At 39.7% G+C, this 27,542-nt stretch overlaps 1 protein-coding gene across 1 annotated transcript in view; it reads right to left on the bottom strand.

Moving 5' to 3' along the window:
* Positions 1–2,222: 2,222 nt before the first annotated feature.
* The window catches only part of DOK6 (docking protein 6), a 264,561-nt gene continuing 239,241 nt past the window's right edge, over positions 2,223–27,542 (bottom strand). Inside the window, exon 8 of the mRNA XM_020796646.3 lies at positions 2,223–8,344. Coding sequence (XP_020652305.1) covers positions 8,205–8,344 — 140 coding nt within the window. The 3' untranslated portion in view covers positions 2,223–8,204. The remainder of the gene's footprint in view (positions 8,345–27,542) is intronic.

Here is a 27,542-nt window from a genome sequence, read left to right on the forward strand (position 1 = left end):
GAGAACCAGCTGCTCCATGGAGCAGAGGGAGGAAGCAAAAATGCTCTGTTGAGGGGCAGAGGAAGTAAAAGTTTTTTAAAAAATGTACTAGAACAGTCTTGATACGTTGCATCAGTTACATTTTTTTAAAAAGTTGAAAACTTCCTTCTGGAAGTGGGAGGAGATAGGAGAAGGTTAGAGATCCCCCTCTTTCCCTTGCTTTCTTAAATGACCCTGACCAAATAGGGTCACTGGAGGTGTATGTGCCATTTGGATGAGAGGGTTACACCAAATAGCATACCAGATCTCTCTCCAACCTTAGGTGATCCTTTCTGGCCCTCACCATCCTGCTTCAAATGAATCTATGTAAACAAACCTTATGTTTCACTGAAAAGAGACAAACTGGAGAACACAACCCTACATATCTATTAATTATTGCATCATGTTAATATGAAAGCCACCAAGAAGATGTTTAACACGTGTGCTATGGTTGGCTGATAATTCTGTTGCTTACAGTTGGACATTGCAGCCAGAGAAGGCCTACTGAATCAGTGAGGATCTGGCTAGGCAAGTCCTCTGTAACTCTATTGATTGAACAGGCCCAACTCTAGATTTCATCCCTTATTTCACTATTAGAACTGTCACATCACTTGTAAAAATCACACTAGTTGCAACTTTCTTGAAGATACCTTTTGAATTCCTCCAAAGACTTATTAACCTCACTTTGCTTGCTCTGACGTCCAAAGCTAACAGGAAGACATGAAATGTTAACTTATGTGTGGTAGTTGGGATGGTGGGTAATTGCTAAGCCTTCTGATTCTCCAGGCAGGAGGGCATTCAACCTTATGGGTTGGATTCTGATGGGGGTGGGGAATCCCCACCAGCCACGTGCTTTTTCTGCTGTTATCTCCATCTAATTGTCACAGAAGATGCTAGTTAAACCAGGGAAAACTGCTGCATGGAACTGAGCTCTGATCTGCAATCTGAGATGGTGCTGTATGGAACTGAACTCTGGTTTGCAGCTCCAAACACTGTTGCACTGAGATTTTATATGAGGAAAATATACAAATTCACATGCCACATTAACTTTGCTTAGGATAGTCCCAAAATACTAGCTCAATTCACTGATGAAATATGTCCTCCTCAAAATGGAATTTGGGTCATTGGACAAAAAAAGTGTTGGCACTTCCGCCTCAGCTCTGGTATAGGCTTTTATGTGGTGCATATGTCCCTTTGGTGTGTATATTAGTCTTGCTGTAGCTAAACTTGTGTGTACTTTGTTAAATCCCTTATTGTTTGGCACTCAGAAGGTCACAGTTATGTATCAATAATGGTTTTGCCAAGCCACTGAATTTTTGCCCAGTTACTTCTCTGGCTTCTCACGTTTACTTCAGTCTCATTGAAACTAGACAAGAACTAAATAAAGCAGGTGGGACTAGAAAAGCAGCCAATTAGTTCAAACACTGGATTCATATTGGGAACCAATTCTGTGCTGTAGCTGTGCAAATCAATTTCTTAAGGTGATATGATCTCTCTGCTGCAATGCTTTGGATTTTTCAGCATTGCATGGCAACAAAGAGGGTTTTCCTATTTTTAGAACATGTAAAACACAGCTTATTTACTTATTTCTCTTAGTACCTCATTTGAAGAGTTATTTTTCATTCAGAGGACTTTGTCCTAGTGGCTGAAGAGAATCTATATGAGGCTTGACCAGGTCTAGCAAAGCCACATGGACCACTGGAGATGGGGTTAGGAGTCTGTGCAAAAAAGGTTTCTTATTACCTCCTGTCCAGTCTGTTTATGGGCACAATATGGCCTTACAAGGATGTCAAGAGCATTCTGCAGTGCTTTCAAAAATATGGTCCATGTATAGCATCATTGCTGAGATGGCTACATACACTTTCTTCATCATAAGAGTAGCCTAGTAACTTGACTATTATCTATTTGGAACTTCTACTATTGTATTCAGAAACCTCAGTTCATAACTCTGTGCATAACATTTTTGGTGTTCCTACCATCATTGTTCTTGCTCTAGGAAAGTTTCTGATGGAGGAAAATGCATCTTTTGTCAATGAGAAGATGGAAAGAATCCAAAAGTCTGTTAATTTCCTTTCTTTGTATCTAATAAACAGTTTTTATATTTTATTCATGTCTCAGATGCTTCCTGATTCATCTACACTATACTTTTCACATCCACAAGGAGGACAACAACAACAACAACAAAAATACAGCAGATCTTGGCCTTTGTTTAATCTGGTTTAATTCAATTTCATAGATGCTTTGGTTCACAGGGAAAACTGGATCATAACATCACATAGAGCAGAAGAGCAGTGTATTTAATTCTTTCCATTAATAGAACAAGAAACAACAGTAAATGCATCATTCAGTCAAGAGAAAGCATCAGTGAACAGCGGCTGAATGCCATTTTAAAACACCTAACATCCATTTCTACCCATACATACTTAAAATTCTTCCTACCCATCACACACATGGAAAGAAACCTCTCTTCAATAAGAGCATCTAAAAGACCTATAGATAGATCACTGAACCCCCACCATCTCTAGTTATTAACTATGATGGGATTTCTTAGTGAACTCTGAAAGGTGAGATTCTGTAAGGAAGAAACACCTCAGCAACCAGTTCCATCATCACTGAGGCCAATGAAACAAAGGAAAAAAAATCAAATGAATATGGTAAAAGAGAGGGCAAAATATGATTCATGATAACATTTCCCAAAGAATGCTCTGCACATCTCAAAACTTACCAGGGAAGAATGGATCAGGTGGGTGGAGGCAGACCTTGAGAAGTCCGTAATACTGTTTTGAGAGATCTTGGAAAGGTTTGATACAAACTAATATAGTATAATCAAAGACCAGATGAGACAAAGAGTAAGAAAATGTTTGGGTCACACCCACTGGCTTTCTGCTATTCATATATACCGGCTTCATACGTAGCACAAACAGAAAGTCATATTTTTCAGTCTGCAGTAGTTAACCTTTTGTATCCAACAACATTCCTGATGTAAAGCTCTGTGCCTACAATTTATATTTGTCCAAAGTGATGCATTTGTTTACACTTTTGAAAAAAAGTGGTGGTGAAACATGATTTTTAGCTTCATCTTTAAAGTAAGATGTAGCATATCAGCTCCCAGTTCCTCATTAACAACACACTTTTTAAAAATCAGGCTTGAATATCCCACCAAGGTCAGGATTGTAAGTCAAGAGACTCAATGGGCGATCCTCGCCACCCCTCAGTAAAATAAGCAGTCTGCGTTGTCATATCTGGGTCATGCACATAAAATGGGAAAATATAATCACCCCAAGGTTGCTCTTGCAAAATTAGAGACCTCTATGATCACATTTTGGGATTTTTTAAATTCAGCAATTAGTGATTTTTCCTTTATTTTATTTGTAGAAGATATGTTATGCTGTTACTTCAAAATAAGAATGCCTCCTATAACTTATTTGAAATAAATGTAGCTACCTAATTGATCTGAAGTTGGCTGGATAGTGCAGTGGTTTAGGTATCTGGATGCAACGTCAGAGGATGGGCGTTCAGTTCCCCACCGTGGCTCCTGTAAGCATAGCCAGTCTGTGTGGCTTTGGGTCATTATTTTCTACCTAGAAAACCCTAAAGAGGGTTGCCATAAGTCAGAATTGACTTGATGGCATATGATGATGATTATTAAGTGGACTAAGGTGCATCCCTTTGGAATGTTCTTCATATGGAATAAAATTGCAGACAGGTACACATCAATTAGCAACATGTCCACTCAACTGTATCTAGTTGTCTATGAAAAGCAGACTGATCAGCTGGTCCGGCAAGCCGCTAGCAGCAGCAGAAACTTTATTTGCCTTAGGCAAATAGCAAGGCTGCATTTGACATGCAAGGTTGTGCAGGCTAGAAGCCTCAAAACCCCAAGATTTCTGCTAATGACAGCTGCAATATGTATTCCCAGCCACCCCCCACTAAGCTATCATGCTCAAATCCTGGTACATACATTGTTTTCTTTTTCAGTGTTTCATCTTGAAGGCTTGGGAAAGTTTCCAGAGATCCTTGCATAGTGTGTAATCTTTAGGACACAGCTCACCTAAGAGATACCTCTTGTGATAATATTGGAGCGAACAGCATAGCATATTTACAGTATATGCTATAAGTGTAATAATTCAGAGTTTCTTAGAAGGATCATTACATAAACTAACAGGATTTATATTAATAAAATCACAGCAAAAAATCCCTAGAAACAATTTTACACGACAGCAAGCCTAACTGACCCCTGTGGATCTTATGTCAGAGGAATTATGCTAAGGAACATATTAATATTAATATTAATTAATTAATTAATTAATTAATTAATCAAAAATATTAATTAATTAATATTAATTAATTAATATTAAGGGAAGCAGCAGAGGGATTCTTTTAGGCAGAATAGTTTTCACTTAATAAGGAGGAAGAAATCTCTTTGCAAACCAGGTATTAACGTCAGAAGTGCAGACGATCAATTCTCCACAAGAAAACTAGCTGCACCTTGGCGACAACTGGGGTCCAAAGTTTCATACTGGGACAGAGCAAGCCACTCTCTCTGATTGGTAGACATACAGTGATCAAGATAAAGGAAGAATGAGCAACAAAAAGTGTATTCTTGAAGGTGTTTGCAGGGGCATGATTAATCCCATCAGATCACGCATCAGTTTCATTCAGCAGCTGTTCACCAAGCTAGGTAAATCTTCAACGTATTAGGCCAGAATACCTTGGGGGAAGAAAAACCTCCCACTTTACTGTATCAATAAATGCTTAACCAAAGCAGACATTTTTTTCACACCATTTATTAAAAAGCCATTGCTTCCATTCTTTAAATTTCAGTAGATAAAACTTGGAATTGTGGGGACTATGGAAAAGGGGAGAAGACTCTGACTCTTGTCCTTTCAACTCATTCTTTGCTGGCCTGAGAAAATAATGAAAGGCAGAGGAAACTCCACAGCTAGACACTCTGCTGGGGGGGTGGGGGTGGAGAGAGAAGCTGCCAAATATATATATGCTGCACTAATGTCCCCACAATGCTCATTGGGATGAACATATAAGAAACAATTCTCCTAAATGCTAGAAAAGCTGCCAAATCTCTCTCTCTCTCTCTCTCTCTCTCTCTCTGTGTGTGTGTGTACACACACACACACACACATATATACACACACACATAAATATATATTTGGCAGCTTTTCTAGCATTTAGGAGAACTGTTTCTTATATGTTCATCCCAATGAGCATTGTGGGGACAGTAGTGCACAAGACTGAAAAATCCCTTCTGTACATTCACTTATTGTGCCTTTCACTGTGATTCTCCCTTTACCAATTTCCAGGCCATTTTACTTTCTTTGCAGTGGCCTTTATATGATATCTCTTCAATGGGCAGAGAAGAAAATGCAATGAAACCACCTACCTTTCTATAAGGCATACTCAGAAGTCATTTTGCGTAATTGCTTGGCCCTCTCTGAAATCAGTATTTTTTAACGTGACATCCTGAAGCCTAGGAGGACATATTTTGCACATATGGAGAGGTAATCTACATATCTTGTGACTGTCAGAGCCAAATCCTGCTATTCAAGAGTCATTGATTTTGGGAAGTTAGTTAATTTACACCCAGATTCCAAGGCATTCACACAGCATTTTTTTCCAATGGAAGTTGACCTCCAGTTTTTTTCTTGCAGCAGAAATTCACATGGAACTAGTTTATGAACAAGGATTTCCTTCAAACTGAGCACGGACAGTGCAGTTCCAAATGACAACAGTTTTCACTTCTTCACCATAAATGGATTGGGCCCCACATGATGCTGCATGTTTTTAGAGACCTGGGAAGAAATGGATGAGCTCAGCTCCATATCTATCCTCCATTTGAAGGATGACTGGTTGATACACCAACCAAGATATATTGGGATAAAGTTTAAATTCTCCTTTTAGCCTTTAAAGATATACATAGCTGGGGCTTAGGATTATTTAACTCCCCATATGTCTGCCTGTATATTAAGGAGCTTAGTGAAGCCCATCCTACTGTTTCTTTGGTAATGTTTCTTTGCCATGAAAGGAGAGATGGCCTTTTCAGTGATCGTACCTTGAATTTGGAATATTCTTCCCAAATACATTGGTATCATTTGGACAGTAGGTGAAGATCATTGCCTCTTCCCATGCATTTTATTTATTTATTGTTTTGTGTAGCTTGTTTTCAATTATTCTGCTTCATCTGTGGTCGCACCAAAATTTGTAAGCTGCCCAGAGAACGTGTTTGAAACATAAATAAAAATGTCTGTAACATCAAAAAATAAGCATGCAGTGGGGGCTTTTCAGTCATGGCACTCAGATTTTGGCACTCTCTTCTGATAGGCAGAAATCTTGTTAGAAAGAGAAAATGATCAAGTTATTTAGACTGTTTTTTAATCTGAATTCATTTCACACTCTGAATAGTGGAATAGTTTGGTCTCTGCTATTTTTACTGTGTTCTTTTTGTGATGATCCTGTTTTTATTCCTAAGTTCATCCTTTTTGCAGATATGAGGGGAGGCTGCTGGTCTAAAAACCTACTTGAACTTTAAAAAACAAACAATCAAACAAACAAAAATATCAAGAAAAGAGATAGATATGGAGCCAAGTTATGGTCTGAGCTGCAAAAGTATTTTAAACTGGAGGTGGTGAAAAACAGTATTATCTTGAGACAGAGTTGAATAAATTGAGTCTTCTGCTGAACAGGAACAGCATTGACAGGAAATGTGTTGAGGTACAGCATTTCTTCAGAACTGACTTTTTCCTAGTGGCTACAGAGGTCCTCTCCTTTCACATACCTTTAACTCATGCTGCATCCATTCTTTTTAAATTTCTTTGGGGAAAAGACAAAAGGGCATAGTAGGCCAAAACGAGTTCAACAAGACTCAGAAATCAGCTTTGCACCATCTGCTTCATAATATTGTCCACTGTGAGTGGGACTGTGAGTCAAAATAGGAATGAGATAAATGACTGTGAAATGTCATCATGATGCATCTATGATTTTACATTAGATCTAGGGTATAGTGTGAATCAGACATTATGAAATGGAAACTTGGTCAAACAAATAAACAAGGAGGACAGATCCATTTTGTTACCTATTACTTTAGTAATATGAATTGAACTTGAAATTATACTTATTTCTACTAGCCAATTACCTTGCCCTATAAAACTATGGAAAACGAAGCTGTCGTTGAGCAATGTGGTTTTAGTTATCATTTGTACAGTATACAGAATTAAAAGTATACTGACTATAAATTCAGACTTCAGTATTAAATAATATGTACAATGGGAAGACTTTGAAAATGCCTTGTGAAACAGTCTTTTCTCAACGTCTATTATCACTGTTCCCAATGGGAAGCTGTGGATTATTAGATTCAGAATGCAGATAGATAGCAGAATCTGGGCATAGAGAAATCATAGTGGGAAATACTCTAAGCAAATAATCTCTTAATACACAACACAACCTATTTTCCAAAAGGCTTCTAAGCATCACCATGCCATCCCATTGACTGTATCTATTGATCTATCTTCTGTATTTGCTTGTACTCATGAGACTCTGATAAGAAGTCACCAGCTCTTTCTCAGGATTGCAACTTTAAGCTACAGTCTTAAAGTTACTCATGCATAAACCCCATTGAGGTCAATGGGAAGGAACTCTGCATAACAGATGTTAGGATTATATCCTTCTTTTTAAAGTTTTGCTTCATCTGTAAGAATGACCCAGGTGGCAGGCTGATGCCATGGAATAAAGGTGGCTGCTATTGTGGATGAACAAACCCAACAACATAGCTGACTGACTGGCAAAAGCCTCATATTGAAAATGTAATGTTCTGCTCAAACACTGAGAGCAAGTAATATTTGTGGTCATGCAGAAACCTCAGCTACACACCATCAGGACTTCAGAGCGAATACATCTTTCTTCTTCTATCTAAAAACAAAACAAAATTAAAAACCCAACATGGGCAAAAACAAATACAAAATTTAAATAAATAAAAGACTTAGATTCTGCCTCAGGGAAGCAGTGAGCCAAGCTTTCATCTTCACCGTCACCAGCTTGGAGGCGTTTGTCCTCAATTTCACTATGGATTGTCTTCTATGGACATATACTGTAGGAAAGGACCAACGGGCTTCCAGGGCCTGCAGGCAGGCAGGTTCCACACTAGACTGTCTCTCCTTTCATACACAAGTTGTATGTCATTGGACAAGGCCTGAGCTGTAGCTGAATCCATAGCTGCTAGACAGTGACAGGCATGGCTCATGCTCCTCACCTTGCTCTGAGGTATAGCCAGGAAATGTCTGTGCACGAGCCACCTTTGTTGAGCTGAGACTGTGACCTAGGCAGAGACAGCAGAGAGAAGGGAAGGAAAGAAGACCAACCTTATGAATATGGTTATATTTTAAACACTGTTATATACACAAACTCTAGTGGTTAAAGATATACATTGCCATCCCAGAAGATCTGTTCATTATTTAAAACAGTGCCATAAGATAGATGTATATGAGTTGAAAAATCTGCATTTCAACGATAATTGAAATGCATTTCAACAATAATTCTGCAATTTGTTCTACACAGAACTCTTGATAAGTTTGCTTCCATATAAGGTTAAAATGGAGGATTCCCAGTGTGGTTTGGTGGATGGATACATCACACTGTGTATACACTAAATCATAGTTAGTGTGGTGTAGTGGATAGAGTGACAGACTAGGACTCTGGAGAAGAGGTTCAAATCCCCACTTGGCCCTGGAAACACTCTGTGGGAATGGAACTGGTAAAACTACTCCTTAAATATCTCACTTACCTTGAAAGTCCTATTAGGGTTGCTATAAGTCGGTTCCAACTTGATAGCACAGAACACACAGACACAAGGTTAAAATGTCAGATCAGGCAGCCCTGTCTCACCTGTTATCCCATGCTTTGTTAAGCTAACACCACAGCATTGAAACCACAGCAAAGACTTAAAGGAAGAAAGATGGACTGGTCCTTCTTCCTGAGGCACAGCATGAATGAATGTTCCCCTCATCACCGGAAGTGAAGACGCACAGTACTTAAAGCCAGCCAAGGACATCCCAAAAATTCCTCACTCATCTTTGACAGTAACAAAACAGCAACAACAAAAAAAGCAATAACTAAAAATGTTCTGCCTTTCCTGACACTCAAAATTTGCTGCCTTAAGTGCCTACTTCACTCACTGTCACGGCGGGCTTACAAAGGAAGGTAGGCCAAATATTTAAGCAGCTTCTTGGGGACACTTTGATTCCAAGTCGTGAGTTCATATTCCCTTACTGCAGCCCTTCACATGTATCTCAGAGCAAAAACCAGTCATACAACCTAGCATAATCTCCTCTCTCTCGTTTTGAATACTGGACCAAAGAGCTCTATGGCAACCTGGATAGCTAGAATAAAATTTTAGAAGTTCACAATTACAACACATTCTAACGCAATGCTGGTATTCCATTTCTCCTGCATTTAGATCATAGAACTTCCCAAAAGCGCTGCCGGATTTATAAACTATCTCAAAATCATCTTGATCCTGCCAAGGTAGTGGAAAAATACAGCATGGCCAACAACCTTGGAAAAGGTCATCTCAACCTACTGCTACTGAAATCCACTCTTTCACTAGACAACTGAAGCCAGAGAAAGAGACCAGTCAAGAAACGTTATGAACATCAACAGCACAAAAGGAAAATGGTAATGGGATCAGGCAGTGGTGACACAGACTGCATTTCCAGGGACAATGTAATCATCAGGCAATCTACTATAACGCATGCAAAGGGAGAGCACACATCTAGCTTTACAATTTACTAGCTGGGTTATATTAACATTACATTTTGAAACTTTGAATGAAATGTCACGGCTTTGATGTCTTTCAGTTTCAAGAAGCCTTTGCATTAAAGTGCACTAAATGAAAACTGGCAGATGAGTAATGAACACAAATGCAATCGCACACACAATTTGTTGGAATACCAGCAGCTGATGATAAGGTGCTCCTAACAAGCATTACTGGCCCACGAGATTTCACCTGATATGTTTGTAATGAACTGGAGCTTGCATTTAAATGCCTCATGGAATTGATGCTGCCTTTTAAATATAAAGACACCCTGACATGCATAATATTTCAGATAAGCCAATGTCCTTCTGAACATGTAAATCTATTCCGTATTGTATTCTGAGTCTGTTAAGGTTCACTAGGTGGAGACTTTCTGCAGACATTCCATTTGGGTCAGAAAAGTTCATATGCTAACTTTTCATTCTCCTGCTTCTCCTGGTCACATTCCTGTAATACTGTGGCAATGCTTGTCACTGTCCCATCAAATAGGAGAAACTTAGATACCACCTACAGAAACAATACAAATGGTTCAAAAAATCTTCTAGCAGTGCACAGTTGATGAAGTCGGATGTTGAACTATATGATTTTGGCTTCAGCTTAAAAACTTCAGTCTAAATTCTATAACACTGGATGGCACTGGAGTTATACAGGGAAGAAAAGGAAGACAATATAGTAAAAGTTATCACAGTAATAAATGTTGCCTGCAAATCACTCGACTTCGTTGCACTACACAACCAATGGGTTTAACATCCTGCCCAGTACAGTGGTACCTCGACTTGAGAACTTCCCTACATATGAGCGATTCAAGTTAAGAACGGCTCCTTTCGCAGAAAGCTGCTTTGACTTGAGAACAGAGCCTCGACTTAAGAACCAAAAGAAGAAGAAGAAAACCTTTCCTGCCCTTTTTTGAACTAAGTTCACCTTAGGTCAAAAGAAGAAAAAATATATTAAAAAATTCACCCCTAGTGGTAGATATGGATTAACCGGCTTTGCATTAGTTCCTATGGGAACTCATGCTTTGACTTAAGAACAGCGCCTCGACTTAAGAACGAAAAACAGCAGATATGGATTAAATGGTTTTCAGTGCATTCCTATGGGAAATGGTGCTTCAACTTAAGAAGGTTTCGACTTAAGAACGCAGTCCCAATACGGATTAAGTTCTTAAGTCAAGGTACCACTGTAATTCTTTTGGTTGTGCAGGAAGTGGTTTACACACACAGCACTGTCACCACTGTTAACACCTGCATGATCCAAAGGAACAACAATATAGTACTGTAGTAAGCTTATGACCCCAACACAGAGCTATTCATGTGAGTCATTTCACATATTCAGTATACTGTACTTGTTTTCACTATGATCCACTAGAAGCTTCATCAGACAGAATCTGCCATTTCATGAATCCCACCAGTAACATTTTCCTGCACCATGCAGAGCCAAATTACTGCATTCCTCCAAGAGAGAGGAAAGTACAAGGGTTGCTACTAGAGCATTTCATTCCTCTAGGAACAAAACAAAAAACAAAACAAAAAAAAACTAGCATAGACTCTATATTTTCCATCCTGTTAACCTGGGATGTGACTTGTGGCTTGCTCCCCAATCTAATTCTAACTAATGTTAGAGAGATATACCACAGCAAACAGATAGAAAGTTTACAGTGATTTTGTAAAAATGTTCTGATTGTAGATTCCCCCTCCTGGCAGACTATGCCTTTATACATGATGCATATAATTATTTTTCTGCCTCCTGTTTTATCATTATAGTAGCTGGGCTGGGGCTGGGTTTCCCCCAGAGAAGTAGCACAGCAAAACAGGATTGAAGCCCCAGGACATTCTGACAAGCACAGACTATGACATGTTCTGTCATCCCTCCTTCTCAGCCTTCTTATCCCTTCTGAACTTAGAAGGAATGTACTTCCGAACTGATTTGGAAAATGAAACAAAGCAGGGATATTGTCAGTTTTCAAACCAATCTGAAGTGAATTGAGGAAGCCCAGAGTGGTACTCAGATTTAATTGGGGACCTCCAAAGCACTGAATTTTGCCTCGATGCTGAGGAGGTTTAAAAAGTTTAAAACAAAAATTTGGTACCTGGGAATTTCACCTGGAGAAATAATCTTTTAACAGAATCAAGAAGCCTAAAAAACAAAACAAAAGCAAAAGCAAAAATAAACCACCACCATCAAAACAAAAACAAATAATAAAAAAGCCCACTAAGTGACCATGAAAAGCTCAAACTCTCCTAGAAGCCCAGTTACATGTCTGTGAGAGCTGAGCCTGACCAGCTAATTTCCCCAGCCCCTGTGATTGGTGGCTTTTTTGTGTCTTAGCAGCGGGATGTTTTTAGTTTTGCATTGTTTTCATTTTCGGTTCTATAGATAAGCACTGTATTTTTTTTCTTCTTTTCTTTCATGCAGCTGAAGATCTCATTTTGCAGTACCCTGAGTGCCTGTATGTGAATTGCTATGGATGTCTTGATTTTCTCATGAAGGATTTGAGTGGGGTGGGTCACATCAGCACAACAGGATTTAAGCTATTTCCCCATTACACACACACACACACACACACACACACACATTTTGTACTTCACTTTCTTTATGCTGCCTGTTGGCTTTTATTTTTGCTGCACTTCGCCTTTTTATTTTCTTGCTATGCATGCCTGTGTTTCAGACTATAGGGACGTGGTGGCGCTGTGGGTTAAACTGCAGAAGCCTCTGTGCTGCAAGGTCAGAAGACTAGCAGTCGTAACATTGATTCAAAGCGACGGAGTGAGCTCCCGTCGCTTGTCCCAGCTCCTGCCAACCTAGCAGTTCGGAAGCATGTAAATGCGAGTAGATAAACAGTTACCACAATGGCAGCAAGGTAATGGCATTCCATGTCTAAGTCGCACTGGCCATATGACCACAGAAACTGTCTACGGACAAATGTTGGCTCTATGGCTTGGAAATGGGGATGAGCACCGCCCCCTAGAGTTGGACACGACTGGACTAAATGTCAAGCGGATCCTTGACCTATTTCAGACTATACAGGTGGCAAATATGACACACAGAGTACTCTGCTCACTGGGACAGTGAAGCTGTCCTTCTTTCAACAAACATTTTTGTTGAGTAAACCGAGTAGATTTGCCAATTCCTATAGAGGAGGGAAAGAAGGAAGGAAAGAAGGATTTTCCTGGGAACAATAATAACTGCAAGCTAGAACTGCTGTAACACAAAGCATAGAGTGTGGTCTGGTCTTTACTTGATATTTAAAAGCTATTAGCTTTACAAAAGATCTGCAACGTTTTAGTTGGTATAGAACAATCCAGCTTCCTGCATTTTGCACATTCCTTATGGGTGTGTGTGGTTATGACAAGTATCATAATCAGCAGCCAGTTTCAAAATTTACCACTATCTCAACAAGGTCTCTCACTCCAGAATTTCAGAGAAGAAACCCCTGTCCTATTCCCGAGCTGCCCCCGCTTCTTTCATATCAGTATTTGTCAATTATCACCCTTGTATTATTAAGCAAGTTCCCTAACAAAATTTTATGGACTGTTTTATTGACTATTATCTTGATTATCATCTCCTCCCCCCCTTTTTCTTTTGGCATTGAGGTTTTTGAAAGAGGCAAGTGAAACACTAGCAAAGGTAGGTGTGCACTGAGGAAGAAAGGCAACATGTGAGGAAGAGTTCCCCTCCTTGGTCAACCCGACAGGGTCATCAGGCAAAGTGTCTTTTTTCAATTGAAGTACTGATAGTACTAATTGAAGAGCTATTCTACAAAGAATGGTAACAAATAGAGCCACTGAGGAATTTGGTGGATCAGGTGCTATTAGGGAACTGAAAAGAGGCCATCAACAGATGTTTAAATATTTGGGCTGGAACAGGAAATGCTGCTCATTTTCTCAGTTGGATTTCACCAGACAGTGTAAGTGTGATCTTTGTGATCAGAAAAATTCATAAAGCTGGTAACAATTTTCCTCGTGTATTTTTCTTCTATAGGTATTTCCATCATCAATGAAAGTCCTTATATATATATATATATATGCGGATGGATGTACAGATAGCACTGCTGATGTTTTGGGATGTGTCCTCCATTATTATTACTGCTGCTGCTGTTAAGGGGATTTTTATTTGTTTTTTAAAAACATCATTTACTACTTGTTTGCAAAGTAAAGGACAGCACGGGGAATGCTCTTGCCTCTAGTTGCCAGATTCTGACTTGAATTAATTTTGGATTGCAGCTGCAGTGGATATTTACCAAGATCTGACATCTGGAAAATATCAGCTGTCAGATCTTGGTAAGTATCTACTGGAGCAACAGCTCCCTCCCAACTCCCCAGTTCTGGCATCTCTGACTCATTTCTCCTAGAGGATTCTTCTCAGTGTGGTGCACCATAGATATCTCCACAATGCAGGGTGTAACCCAGTTTTATTTCTCATTGTCATCTAGGCCAGGTAAGGCTGTGCAGGTGCTGAACAGGTGTCTGTAACTGTAAGAAACTGGACAAGGGCGAAAAGAAGCTGGATTCTAACCACATAGTTGGCTCTCATGTCTGGGAACTGAAACCTTTAGATGGGTTACAATCCTCGTGACCCAGTATTGTTAGTGTAGACTCACACCTGTAGCAAATAGTTACATTTTCCAGCTGGTGAATCTGTGCAGATTCACCAGCTATGATTGTTCATGAGCAAAAAATATATTTGCCAACAGTGACATATATCCTAGTAACTTCCATAGTGATGTACTATAGTGCATTTTCCATGGGGCTCTTCCTGAAGATAATCTAATAATGTGACTAATAAAATTTGGCCAGATTCCTATTATTTATGTATGAAAGTGCACAAGTGCCAACTTCTTAACCAGTGACACTTTAGAGCTGTGATTTATCCCATTTGACTTAAGCTGTGTTGTATGGAAATAACAGGCTTCTGGCAATTATTATCTTTTTGCAGTATGACAAGTAATGTTCATTCATTAACTTTTAAAAACTTCTGGTGGGGGGGTAATTTTATGGGCAAGAGCTGAACTATTTTTTGTATATTTTTTGTAGTGGCCTGTTAGGTGGCTGGTGCCCTGGATAATAAACAGTTTTAAAATATCCTAATAAAGTATAAATAAATTCATACTGTAAGCTTTGTATTTAACAATCAAGACATGCATATTCATGTCCAAACTAACAACCTGTGGAACTTTAAAAACATATCTTTTGGCCCAGATGGTACTGCTTTCTTTTTCATTTACAGTTTGTATTGTTGGAAAATAAGAACATCTGAAAATAATTCAGGTATAATAACCATATTTCACATTTAGTTAATGCCAAATCAGCTGGAGAACAAGTAAAGTACATAGCGTACTCAGTTGAATGTGTCAGGCTGCTGGTGAAACAGCTGAAGTGTGGGATAACAATATCATTAAAATGATTTCTACTGCAAGAATGTCTAAAATTTATTAAAGTGGAGCTCAACCAATAATGACTAAACCACCTTGATTACTCAGGACATTGATTCCAAATGATGAAAGCCATCCCTCTTTCAACCTTCTACTATTTAGTATTTGGTGGCGGTGGTTTGCAATACCTTGTTTTTTTTTTTTAAGCTTTTAATTTAAAGTCAAGATGGTCCATGTAACATAGTACAGAATGACTCTTCTACTCCCCCATCCTGCCCCAAACACAGAGAAGTGTCTATAGCTCATTGGCTAACATATATGACAGCATCGTATTTGAAGCATAAGGATAACTAAGGAAGTTTTCTCCCTGCAGGCTTCTTGTTGCATGATCAAATCAAGCATCTGGATGCACATACCAGTCTAGGAACCTGTGCAAGGCTGGGCATGCAAGGGAGAGTTTTCTGGAGCAGGTAGGATGCTTATGTGATCAACCTTTCATGAAGACATAACATAACAGGATACTAGACATATTTTGCAGGTAGAAGATCACAGGTCCAGTTATTGGCACACTGAATTAAACTCATCTCCACAAGACGATGGCCTGAGATCTTCAACAACCTTGCTAGTCACACTGGAAAACAAGAGGTAAACTTTCTGCTTGGGCATGCATTTTGAAGAAGGCAAACCCATAATGTTCAAAGATAAGTAAAGAAACAAACAATAACCATTCCAATCAAAATGTAGTCCACACCAAACCAAAAAACAAACCATTTTATACACATACTATACCACTCAAAACCTTGGCCCCAAACCCAAATGTTGCACCATTACAACACCCTACTATGCCAGGATGTTCCCACTATTCCTTCCTTTTCTTTTCCCCTAGGCTGCCAAACAAAGTTCAAACAGAACTCCTGAGATGTAGCTACCTGCCTTTTTAATTTTTGTGGGTGCCGTTGCCCATACAATGCTCATGGTATTATTGGGAAATCGCTATAAATAGAAATGATGCAGAGTACTGAGGCTGTGCTTTATAATTTGTCAGTCTGCCAGATTAAAAAAAAAATTAAATCCAAGGCAGGTGTCCATCACTATAATATTGTGAATGCAAAAGGCAGCCCTCCCGAACTTTGTCCTCCAAATATTATTTTGAGTACAGCCCTTATCACACTGCCTGGTTAAGGCTGATGGGATCTGTAGTTCACATTATTAAACTGTGGGGATTCTAATCTAGATCAGTGGGATGAAACAATATTCTGTAGATAAGCAGTTAAGAGCTTCATAGCACAGTGGTTAAACTGCTGTACTGCAGCCAAAACTGTGCTCACGACCCGGGGTTCAATCCCAGGTAGCTGGCTCAAGGTGGACTCAGCCTTCTGTCCTTCTGAGATCTGTAAAATGAGTACCCAGCTCGCTGGGGGGGGGGGAAGCAATGTGTAGCCTGTATAATTAACTTGTAAACTGCCCAGAGAGTGCTTGAAGCACTATGGGGCGCTATATAAGCAACACACTTTTTGCTGGTCCTCAGTTTTGCATTACAAAAGCAGTATAATAAAATTAACATTGCTATTTTTATAACTGTGTAAATCACAATTACACAGTTAAAGCTAAAGTAGCTGTAAGATTTAGCTCTCATGGGTTATAATTTCATATGCATTATAGGCCTACCTTTATAAAGAGCAAAAAATAACTAGATCAAGAATCAAAAGATGTTCCTGCCCTTATTATTGTAGAGGTCAATGAACAAGAGGTTGTAGGCGCGCGTGCGCACACACACACACACACACACACACACACACACACACACACACACACACACACACACACACAGAGAGAGAGAGAGAGAGAGAGAGAGAGAGAGAGGGAGGGAGGGAGAGGGAGAGAGAGAGAAATGTTGGGGTATAAGGCAAATACCTCTTTAAATATTACATCCTAAAAAAGATAGGTCAAATGAAGACTTTACAGAAATATTTTGGAAGCTTTGAAAAGGAGTCCTGTGGCAGCTTGAAGACTAAGAACCTGCTTCACCAGATGTATGGAGCCTTTGCCTCAGTTGGCCGGTTATTTATACACGTGTTTGAACAAAAGCGAAATATGGTCCAATTTAAGAACTGCTTTCTCCTATACTCATAGATGCTTACTCCAACTGTTTGCTGATAATAGTTTAGGAAGCCAGAGGAAGCCAGAGGAAGAGTTAATTAGGTTTGCCAACACTATAACCAAATTCAGTACAATATCAAGAATGACCAGGAAGATGCAAAAAAATGAAATAAAAAAATCATCTAAGATTTTAAGGCTCAGTTTTAAGGCTGAAGGAGCAATCCTATCGCAAGCTCTTTAAAATATCCAAAAGCTAAACATCAAATTGTGTTTCTGCATTTCATACCAAGGAATCTACTACATTGAGGCTGATAGTTTAATAGAGTTGTATGGCAGCTGTATCATTTGGAGGAGCAAATGCTTTGAAAGACTGCTACTTGGCAGTCTTAGGCAGGCACAAAGCCAGCCCCAGTGAGACCCAAGCTGTTTGCCCTAAGCAATATATTGTGACAAGCAGATTGAAACAATGGAATATAAGCTCCTGAACATCCTCAACTACAGAGTGGTTCTTTAATTTATTGTTATAACGACCTAAATGAAAATGCAGGATCATAATCCAAACCATCAGCATTTTGTACACATTAAGATATCTGGTTTAAATCCTTTGACACAAATCCTTTGAATTATAGGGGTAACATTAAGGAACATTACCCCAGAGGACATTAAAAGAAGCCAAGGTGCTTTGAAAATGCAAAACAACTACTGTACTGTATGGTATATATTTCTGGGGTTGGTGGTGGTGCCCTGAGAGAACACTGCTAATTCAGGTTTTTGCTCTTGATCTGTTTTCCCTGTTTATCTATTAGCACTACTCAGCTTTACAGATCCTTTTAATCCCAGCAATCCATTGCATAGCTCAAATGTCAACAAGAAATCCTTCAGTGCTTGAGAGTAAATTTTTCAGAAGTCTGTCCCCATCCTTCCTTGCCACCTGCTTCTTTCCAGTATGTCTTCCACAGCAGTCGCAAGGCAACTTGATGGCCCATCTGTTTCATATTTTCCTCAATACACTGAGAACAAGAGTATGAATTTGAAAAGGTGGAAGAGAAGAGAGGAGATGGTTTTATTCTTGTTATTAGAACAGCTTGCATTTCCAGAAGTTTATGCAGGTTAATATTTACCATGTAGCTGCTCACTGATTATGAACAAATTTAGAAATATCTTTATTGCAACCTCAGTAATATTATTTAGTCACATAATTAAAATGTTAAGATGAGTCCACTATTGACACAGCACCTCACCAAGGCATAGTCTCATGTAAGCATAATATTGGGGCATGAACGTACTTTGAGGCAAAATGAGTTTCCATATTGACATGATGTTAAAACGTCATCTTTACTGAAAGTTGGCTGAAATCCTTTTGCCCACCTTTGGACTGTGCAACTCAGATTATGTCATCAACCACGACCATGGGAGGAATGAAACATTTCCTATCGCTCCCACCCCAGTTTCTGGGGATGCCTAGGAATGGAATAGGGCAAGAATCCTGCTAGTTTACATAATTGTAGAAGAACCAGAAGAGGTAGCTGTATTTGTCTGCACTAGCATATCAGGCCAAAAATTAAAAAATAAAATAAAATAAAGGAGACAGAAATGTTGTGGCACTTTAAAGGCTTACTGCTGTATTTTAAAGTGATCTTTCATGGCCAGGTCCTCTTCCTCAGACATAATATACATAAGGGCAATCGTACAACTGCTCCCCACCCCCAACATACTTCCCTTCACTTTACACATCATACACTGGTTAAAGATTGGGTCTGAGACCAGACTGCAGGATATATATCCATATAAAACAGATTCATCAAAGCAGTCATTGGAAACACCAAGCAGTAAAAAGGCATCGTATAAGGATAAAAAAGCCTAATTGTATGTCTGGGGGTTGGTTAGGGAATGACTTGCCTGGTGCCGAAATTACATCAAGGTAGGTTCCATCCAAAGCTTCTTGAGGAAAGCAACCTACATTTGGGATATCATTGTGTTTTCTCCTATAGCTGCTTGATTGATTTTTGATAGCAATTTAGAGGCCTTTAGAGCACTGGTTCTTAACCTTGGGTTACTCAGGAGTTTTGGACTGCAACTCCCAGAAGCCTTCACCACCAGCTGTGCTGGCTGGGGTTTCTGGGAGTTGCAGTTCAAAAGCATCCGAGTAACAAAGGTTAAGAACCACTGCTTTAGAGAACCCAAAGATTGGCTACTGTTGGAAAATGCCTGAATACAAAGCAGGTACATATGTAGACTCTCCACACAAGAATTGGAGGTTGTTCATGACTTTGTGTACCTTGGCTCAACCATCTCTGACACCCTCTCTCTAGATGTCGAGCTGGATAAACGCATTGGGAAAGCAGCCACCATGTTCTCTAGACTCACAAAGAGAGTATGGCTCAATAAGAAACTGACAACACATACCAAGATCCAGGTCTATAGAGCCTGTGTCCTGAGCACACTCCTGTACTGCAGCGAGTCCTGGACCCTTTGTGCACGGCAGGAGAGGAAGCTGAACACCTTCCATATGCGTTGCCTACGACGGATTTTTGGTATCACCTGGCAGGACAGAGTTCCAAATAGAGTAGTCCTAGAACGAGCTGGAATTTTCAGCATGCATACATTACTGAAACAGCGACGTCTACGCTGGCTTGGGCACGTTGTGAGAATGGCTGATGGTCGGATTCCAAAGGATCTCCTATATGGAGAATTAGTGCAGGGAAATCGCCCCAGAGGGAGACCACAGCTGCGATACAAGGATATGTGCAAGCGGGATCTGAAGGCCTTAGGAATAGACCTCAACAGATGGGAAACTCTGACATCCGATCGTTCAGCCTGGAGGCAGGCAGTACATCACGGCCTCTCCCAATTTGAAGAGACCCTTGTCCAGCAGGCTGAGGCAAAGAGGAAGTCACAAAGGAAGCAAAACCAGGGAGCTAGACAGGGGACAGATTGGATTTGTCTTCAGTGTGGAAGAGATTGTAACTCTCAAATTGGCCTCCTCAGCCACACTAGACGCTGTTCCAAGTCCTCCATACAGAGCACACTACCATAGTCTTTCGAGACTGAAGGATGCCTACTACTACATATGTAGACAAGAGCCCCAATCCTAAGTCACAAAGGGCTTTCAGGAATTTTGAGTGACGGCAGAATCAAGGGCTTTGATTAAGTTCAGAAATGAGCAGAAAGCCAAAATAGCTGGACATGGAAGACTATACCCATGTGATTTCTACCTGGGGGTTTTGTACCATCTATTGCTTGGCCCAAAGAGGAAAATCCTTTCTAAGGCAGAGAAGAATGAAAGCATACACACAGCATTCTCTTGGAGTTATTGCTTCCTCAAATGACCCTTATAAAGACACACTTAGCTGGAGATTCTGAAGAATGTCTGGTTTATAGACCATATACTAAATATATTCAAGAGAAATGGAAAGATATATAAAAACACACAGAAAATGTGACATAGTTTACTATTGTATTATTTGCAATTTATCTTCTTGGTTCTTCCTTCCTTCCTTCCTTCCTTCCTTCCTTCCTTCTTTCCTTCCTTCCTTCCTTCCTTTCTTTCTTTCTTTTTCTTTCTTTTTCTTTCTTTCTTTCTTTCTTTCTTTCTTTCTTTCTTTCTTTCTTTCTTTCTTTCTTTCTTTCTTTCTTTCTTTCTTTCTTTCTTTCTTTCTTTCTTTCTTTCTTTCTCCAGATAATTGTTATCCTGACTTGTGATTTTGATTCTACTGGAACATGACTATTACTTTGGATCCTAAAATTTAGGGGTTCATATAATAGTTCATTAATCAACTCTACTTCTCATTAGAAGAGTCTCAACTGCCGGACTGAACTAGCCTCTTCAAGACTAGAATGTTCATGGAATTGACTGCACGGAACTGATGATAGCATTATATTACTGAAGAACTGCAAAAAAAAATTGGACATGTTCACACTTACTTACTTGCCTACTTACAAACTTTGTACACCACTCTGTAACCAGGATTTCTAGGTTTCCTTACAATTAAAGGTTGTCCACAGGAAGCAAGGAAGCATTTCAATGGTTTGTAAATGCTTTCACAACTGCCCTTCCACTACCGATTCCCATCAAAATGTTTAACCTCTGAGTACTTTTTGCCATCATCAGTGCTTGTACAATTTATTGACATTTGTATAAGACTTTGTCAGGAAAAAGGACCCCATTTTCTAATTTTTTTTCCACCTTGGAAACTATGGTAAACATGCCATAAAGAATTGAGGAATGGGGTAGAGGAGAAAAGGCCACTCTTAATTAGGGCTGAGGACTCTAAAGGAGTCAACTCTTCACAGCATATAGACAATAACATGTACTGTATGTACAGTGGTGCCTCGCATTACGATGTTAATTCATTCCAGCGAAATCGCTGTAGAACGAAAACATTGTAATGCAAAAATAAAAAGCCCATTGAAACGCATTGAAACCCCTTCAATGCGTTCCAATGGGCTGGAAAATCACCGTCCAGCAAAGATCCTCCATAGGGTGGCCATTTTCGGTGGCTGTCTTGCGAGGAATCCATCCCAGAAAACAGCAGGGAGCCATTTTATATACCCGGTGGCCATTTTGAAACCGCCGATCAGCTGTAGAAAAACTGTCGTTTTGTGAAGAATCGGTTCCCGAAGCAGGGAACCGATCATCGCAAAGCGAAACAAGCCCATTTAGATCATCATTTTGGGCTGGAACATCATCATAATGCGGTTTTGTCGTAATGTGGGGCAATTGTAATGAGAGGCACCACTGTGTACATATTTTAGACATTTAGACATTGAGTGCTCAGCTCATGGGGACAGGGGTGGACGGACAATGTGCAGCATGTATAATTAAATCGTAAGCTGCCCAGAGAATGCTTTAAGCAGTATGGGGCGGTATATAAGCAGCACATTTTGCTTTACCTTTGCTTTTATAGGAGCTTATATATAGTTCTTGTTATTGCTGCTTCTATCTCTATTGCATGTTTTTTCCACCTGTTTTTGTTTTATTCTTTCTTATGTATTTAACACAATAACATTTAAAAAAATCTCAGGCAAGACTATTTTTTCATACAATGGGATCTAGTTACAGCTAAGTTTAGATTCAGCTAATGGAATTAATTGTAAGGTCTGACATTTAGTTGATATTTTTCCTCACAAGGTACAGTAAAACATTCACATCTTATCGCAAGGTAAACTTTGCTTTAGATGGTTATCCACATGGCTGGGCAGTCATGTGAAGCCATCCATCTTCCTTCACAATGGACGTCCTCTGTCTCTGACAGCTATTCAACCGGATGCATTTCAACTGAGTTTCTCTGAAGTGCAAGTAAATGGCAGGTTTAAGAAATGCAACCTGAAAAGATGGAAAATGCATTCCAAGGCAGACATACACGGTCCTTTTTTTTAAAAAAAAAAATCAAAAACTTACTTTGGAAAGCATTGCCTGTTTACACGGAGTCACACTTGACTCACCTCTGAGTAAACCCAAGGCACTGGCACAGAGGAGCATGACAGCAGAGTGAAGAGACAACTGAAGCAAGCTCTGCTTAATCCAATAATTGAGACTTCAGCCTCAGCTTCACAAAGGAGCCAGCTTTCTTTACACTGTCCACAGCTGATATAATTGGTATGACATTTTGTTTTCCCCATTCTCTGATACACAGTGAGGCCAAAATGGGAACAAACACACTCCCACTTTCTGTACCAAAGACTAAACTTCTATAATTGCATGAATTCCCATATGTCATTGCTGCCTGTGTTTTCCCTCATTCTCTCTGTACTCCTCACTGTTCTTATTTAGCCTGTAATAATTTGTTATTATACTGATTACAGCCTGTCCTGTGATCTATTTATGCAGGGTTGGTTGGGAATATTTTGATAAACAAATAAACAAGCAAACAAACTCATAGAGGACAGAGATCTGGCCTCCTGCCTCCCATGAAACTCTATAAAGTGTCACATACATTAATGTTACTGTGTAATCCATAACATTATTTCTCCATATCATTTTGACTTATGGATACCTTTTCCAGGGTTTTCTACATGTGGAATACTCAGACGTAGTTTATCATCCCCTTTATCTGAAGGCACCCTGGGATGGTACAGCTTGCCAAAGGTTATACAGGCTCACTCTGGTCCTGGGAGGCACTGCAGAGGTCTGAACTCCACATCTTTGGTTCCATAGTCAGGCACCCAATAAATATAAGAACTAAGATGGCAGAACAATTGTGTATTTTCTTCCTTGAGCCATTTCATGTTGTCTGGTATCAGAGTCAAGAAGATTCAGGGGAGACAAAAGCAAAAAGCAAAGCGTGCTGCTTATATACCGCCCCATAGTGCTTCAAGCACTCTCTGTGCGGTTTACAAGTTACTTTTGCAGGCTACATATTGCCCCCCCCCCAGCAAGTTGGGTACTCATTTTACTGACTTCAGAAGGATAGAAGGCTAAGTCAACCTTGAGCCGGCTACCTGGTATTGAACCCCAGGTCGTGAGTACAGTTTTAGCTGCAGTACAGCAGTTTAACCACTGCGCCACGAGACAGCTGAATCATCTGCCAAGCTGTAATGCATAAGATGTGCAATCTTTTTCTCTGCTGTTGTAGAGGGCGGGTCTAGAATGCACAGGTAAAAACTGCATGGAAGTAGATTTTAGCTAAATACGGGGTGAGGTGGAGTCCTTGTGTTTGGCAGTGGAACAGATTGCCTCAAGAACAGTGGGCTCTCTTTGACTGAGATGCTACAGTTGCATCTGGTATTGAAAATGTTGTGGTAAGCAATGAACTAGATGACCTCTAAAGCACTCTGATAATTTCAGAACCATTGGCAATAATATTTGAGAATTCTTGGAGAAAAGGAGAAGTCCCCACAGACTGGAGGAGGGCAAATGTTGTCCGTATCTTCAAAAAGGGGGGGGGGAGAAGAAGACCCAAATAATTATCACCCAGTCATCCTGACATCAATTCCTGGAAAAATTCTAGAGCAGATCATTAAACAGACAGTTTGCTATTACTTAGAAAGCAATGCTGTCATCACTAAAAGTCAACATGGGTTTCTCAAAAACAAGTCATGCCAGACTTAATCTGATCTCTTTTTGGATAGAGTTACAGGCTTGATAGATGAAGGGAACGCTGTGGATGTAGCATATCTTGATTCAAGGCCTTTGACAAAGTTCCCCATGATATTTTTGCAAGGAAGCTAGTAAAATGTGGGCTAGACAGTGCTGCTGTTCGGTGGATTTGTAATTGTTTGACTGACCGAACCCAAAGGGTGCTCACCAATGGCTTCTCTTCATCCTGGAGAGAGGTACTGTAACTAGTGAGGTGCCTCAGGGTTCTGTTCTGGGCCCTGTTCTATTCAACATCTTTATCAATGACTTGGATGAAGGAATAGAGAGTATGATTATTACATTTGCAGATGATACAAAATTGGAAGGGGTTGCTAATTCCCCAGGGGGATTAAAATTCAAAATGACCTTGACAGATTAGAGTCCTGGGCCAAAACTAACAAAATTTCAACAGGAAGAAATGCAAGGTCCTACACCTAGGCATAAAAAATGAACTGCACAGATATAGGATGGAAAATACCTGGCTAGACAACAGTACCTGTGAAAAGGATCTAGGAGTCTTGGTAGACCACAAGCTGAACATGACTCAGCAGTGTGATGTGGCTGCCAAGAAAGCCAATTCTTGGTTGCATCAATAAGAGTATAGTGTCTAAATCAAGGGAAGTGATCATACCACTGTATTCTGCTTTGGTCAGACCTCACCTGGAGTATTGTGTCCAGTTCTGGGCACCTCAATTCAAGAAGGATGTTGACAACCTGGAACGTGTCCAAAGGAGGACAACCAAAATGGTCAAAGGTCTGGAAGCCATGTCCTATGAGGAGTGGTTTAGGGAGCTGGGAATGTTTAGCCTTACAAAAAGAAGGTTAAGAGGGGACATGATAGCCATGTTTAAATATTTGAAGGGATGTCATGTCAAGGGAGGGACAGGTTTGTTTTCTACGGTTTCAGACACCAGGACAAGGAGCAATGGCTTCAAATAACAGGAAAAGAGATTCCACCTGAATCTCATGAAGAACTTCCTGACAATCAGAGGTGGTCAGCAGTGGAACAGGCTGCCTCGGAGTGTGGTGGAGTCTCCTTCTTTGGAGGTTTTTAAGCAGAGGCTGGATGGCCATCTGTCAGGAGTGCTTTGATAGAGTTCCTGCATGGCAGGGGGTTGGACTCTATGGCCCCTGTGGTCTCTTCAAACTCTGTGATTCTATGATTCTACAATTCTCTGATTTGGATCCAGATGTAGATACATATATCATAGACCCACCAAAATCAGTGGGATGTTACTCAGGCCAGACAAGTCTTTCTGCTTCTAGTTCACCCTTGGCTGCTCCTTCCCATGTCGACCTCTGTTATAGTGTCTATCCAGTGAGCATTTTTTGTTTGTTCCTGCAGGAGTCAAGATCAAAATTTTCCCAGTCCACTAAAACAATTTTCTTTGAGGTGTGAAATACAATTTACTATTTATTAAATTATATTTAATATATTTCTATGGGGGACATAGAAGGAGCCTCCCTGAAGAAAGGTAAGCTTTGCAAGTACATTCAGGTGTCTGTTGTGCAATGGCAGGCAGTTGCCTAATCTTTCCTATTGCTTTTTATAACCATGGCTGTCCTTCTGCAGCACTCACATAAGCCAGATATATTTCAACAAAACCTGTACCAGAATAGTTGTCAATCTAATCTGTCAAAAGGCAATACATCAATCAATTATACAACAAAAAAGCCTGCTATGATAAGCATCTAACATGGGATAGGGGACTATGCCCTCTCAAATATATTTTTGAACTACTGCTTTTGTAATCCCTCTGTGATTGCTACACTGGGTAGGTTAATGAGAACTGAAAGCATATGTAAAGACAAAAAAGTTTTCTGCCAATACAAGAATTGCAGTCATATGATATATTCTCTTGTTTGTCATATGATTGGCCAGAATCCAGGTGTGGATTTACAATGGTGTAATTGCATAAGTTGTGGTAGCAAATTGCAGCTTATTAATGAGTTGCTGTTCACATTCCTAGATGTGTTCCAAGTCACACAACTGGCAGGCTACCAGGAATGCATGCAGCAACTCATTAGTTAGCAGCAATTGCTGCCATGATTTAGGCAATCCATCTGATGCCAATATATATCCACTAGAGGATTCTGGCCATTGTCTTGGAACTTTACTACTAAGCTTTTCCTCAAGAACTTCTAACAGCTAAACCATAGGAATATCACGAAGAAGCACTTTTCTCACTGTCACTACTTAATACATTCTATATTTACTGAAGCAGCACACATTATTATGACTTCCTCATTATAACGTCCTGAGAGGAAATTTTATAGTCAGCAAACCATAACAGTGACTTAATGCTATGCAGGACTAAGCAATCACAAAAGATTATTAATTTTAAAGTTGAATCATTATTGGTTATTTCTTAGTCAAAGTAATACCCCAAATGGGAAGAAAATGCTATTATTATGCATTGGGCCTTCAGCTAGGGCAAGGCCAAAATGAGAAAATTAGATTTCACTTAGTGTATGAATTATTTTAGAGCCTGGTTCTTTCAGCCTGAAGAGACACAACGTGCTGGAACTTACTTTGCTGATGTGAATGTAGATACAGTTGGATATCAAGGAAGGACTTGTATTTTAACTTAATGTATGTCATTTTACAGATCAAGTTGATAAGTATTTTAATGTCAGAGATGAGTTCTTGGAGGCCAAAAAATGTTTATGCCCAGTTCCATCCTTCTTCAAGCTCCAGATCTACTCATATTTGTAACATTTAACAATAGTGTGTTTCCCTGCTGCACTAGATATGGTAACATCTCCTGAAATTACTTATTATACTGCCAGAGTGGTATACCGGCAGAGACATTATAGGAATCTCTACCAAAATACTCAATTCTGTCATTCTTGCATGAGAAATAATGGACAGCAAAATTTATTCTCCTGGAAAGATGAGGTATTTTATTGCACTCTTTTGACATAGGAGAATGAGAAAAAGAATGGTCTTTTAAAAAAAACTTAAGCAAAGCTGCAAAATACAAAAAAGAAAAAAGAAAAAAAGAAAAAAGAAAACCACTCAACCCACAGTTCAACACAAAATATGATATAATGCAAACAAGACTATGTACTGTATCTGTTTAGCAGTTACTTCTGAGTGGGGAGCCTATGTCCCAAATTACTTCTCTTCTCTATAATATCCTTCAGCAGGAACAAGC

This window comes from Pogona vitticeps, chromosome 4, assembly GCF_051106095.1.
Source record: "Pogona vitticeps strain Pit_001003342236 chromosome 4, PviZW2.1, whole genome shotgun sequence".
Taxonomy (NCBI): domain Eukaryota; kingdom Metazoa; phylum Chordata; class Lepidosauria; order Squamata; family Agamidae; genus Pogona; species Pogona vitticeps.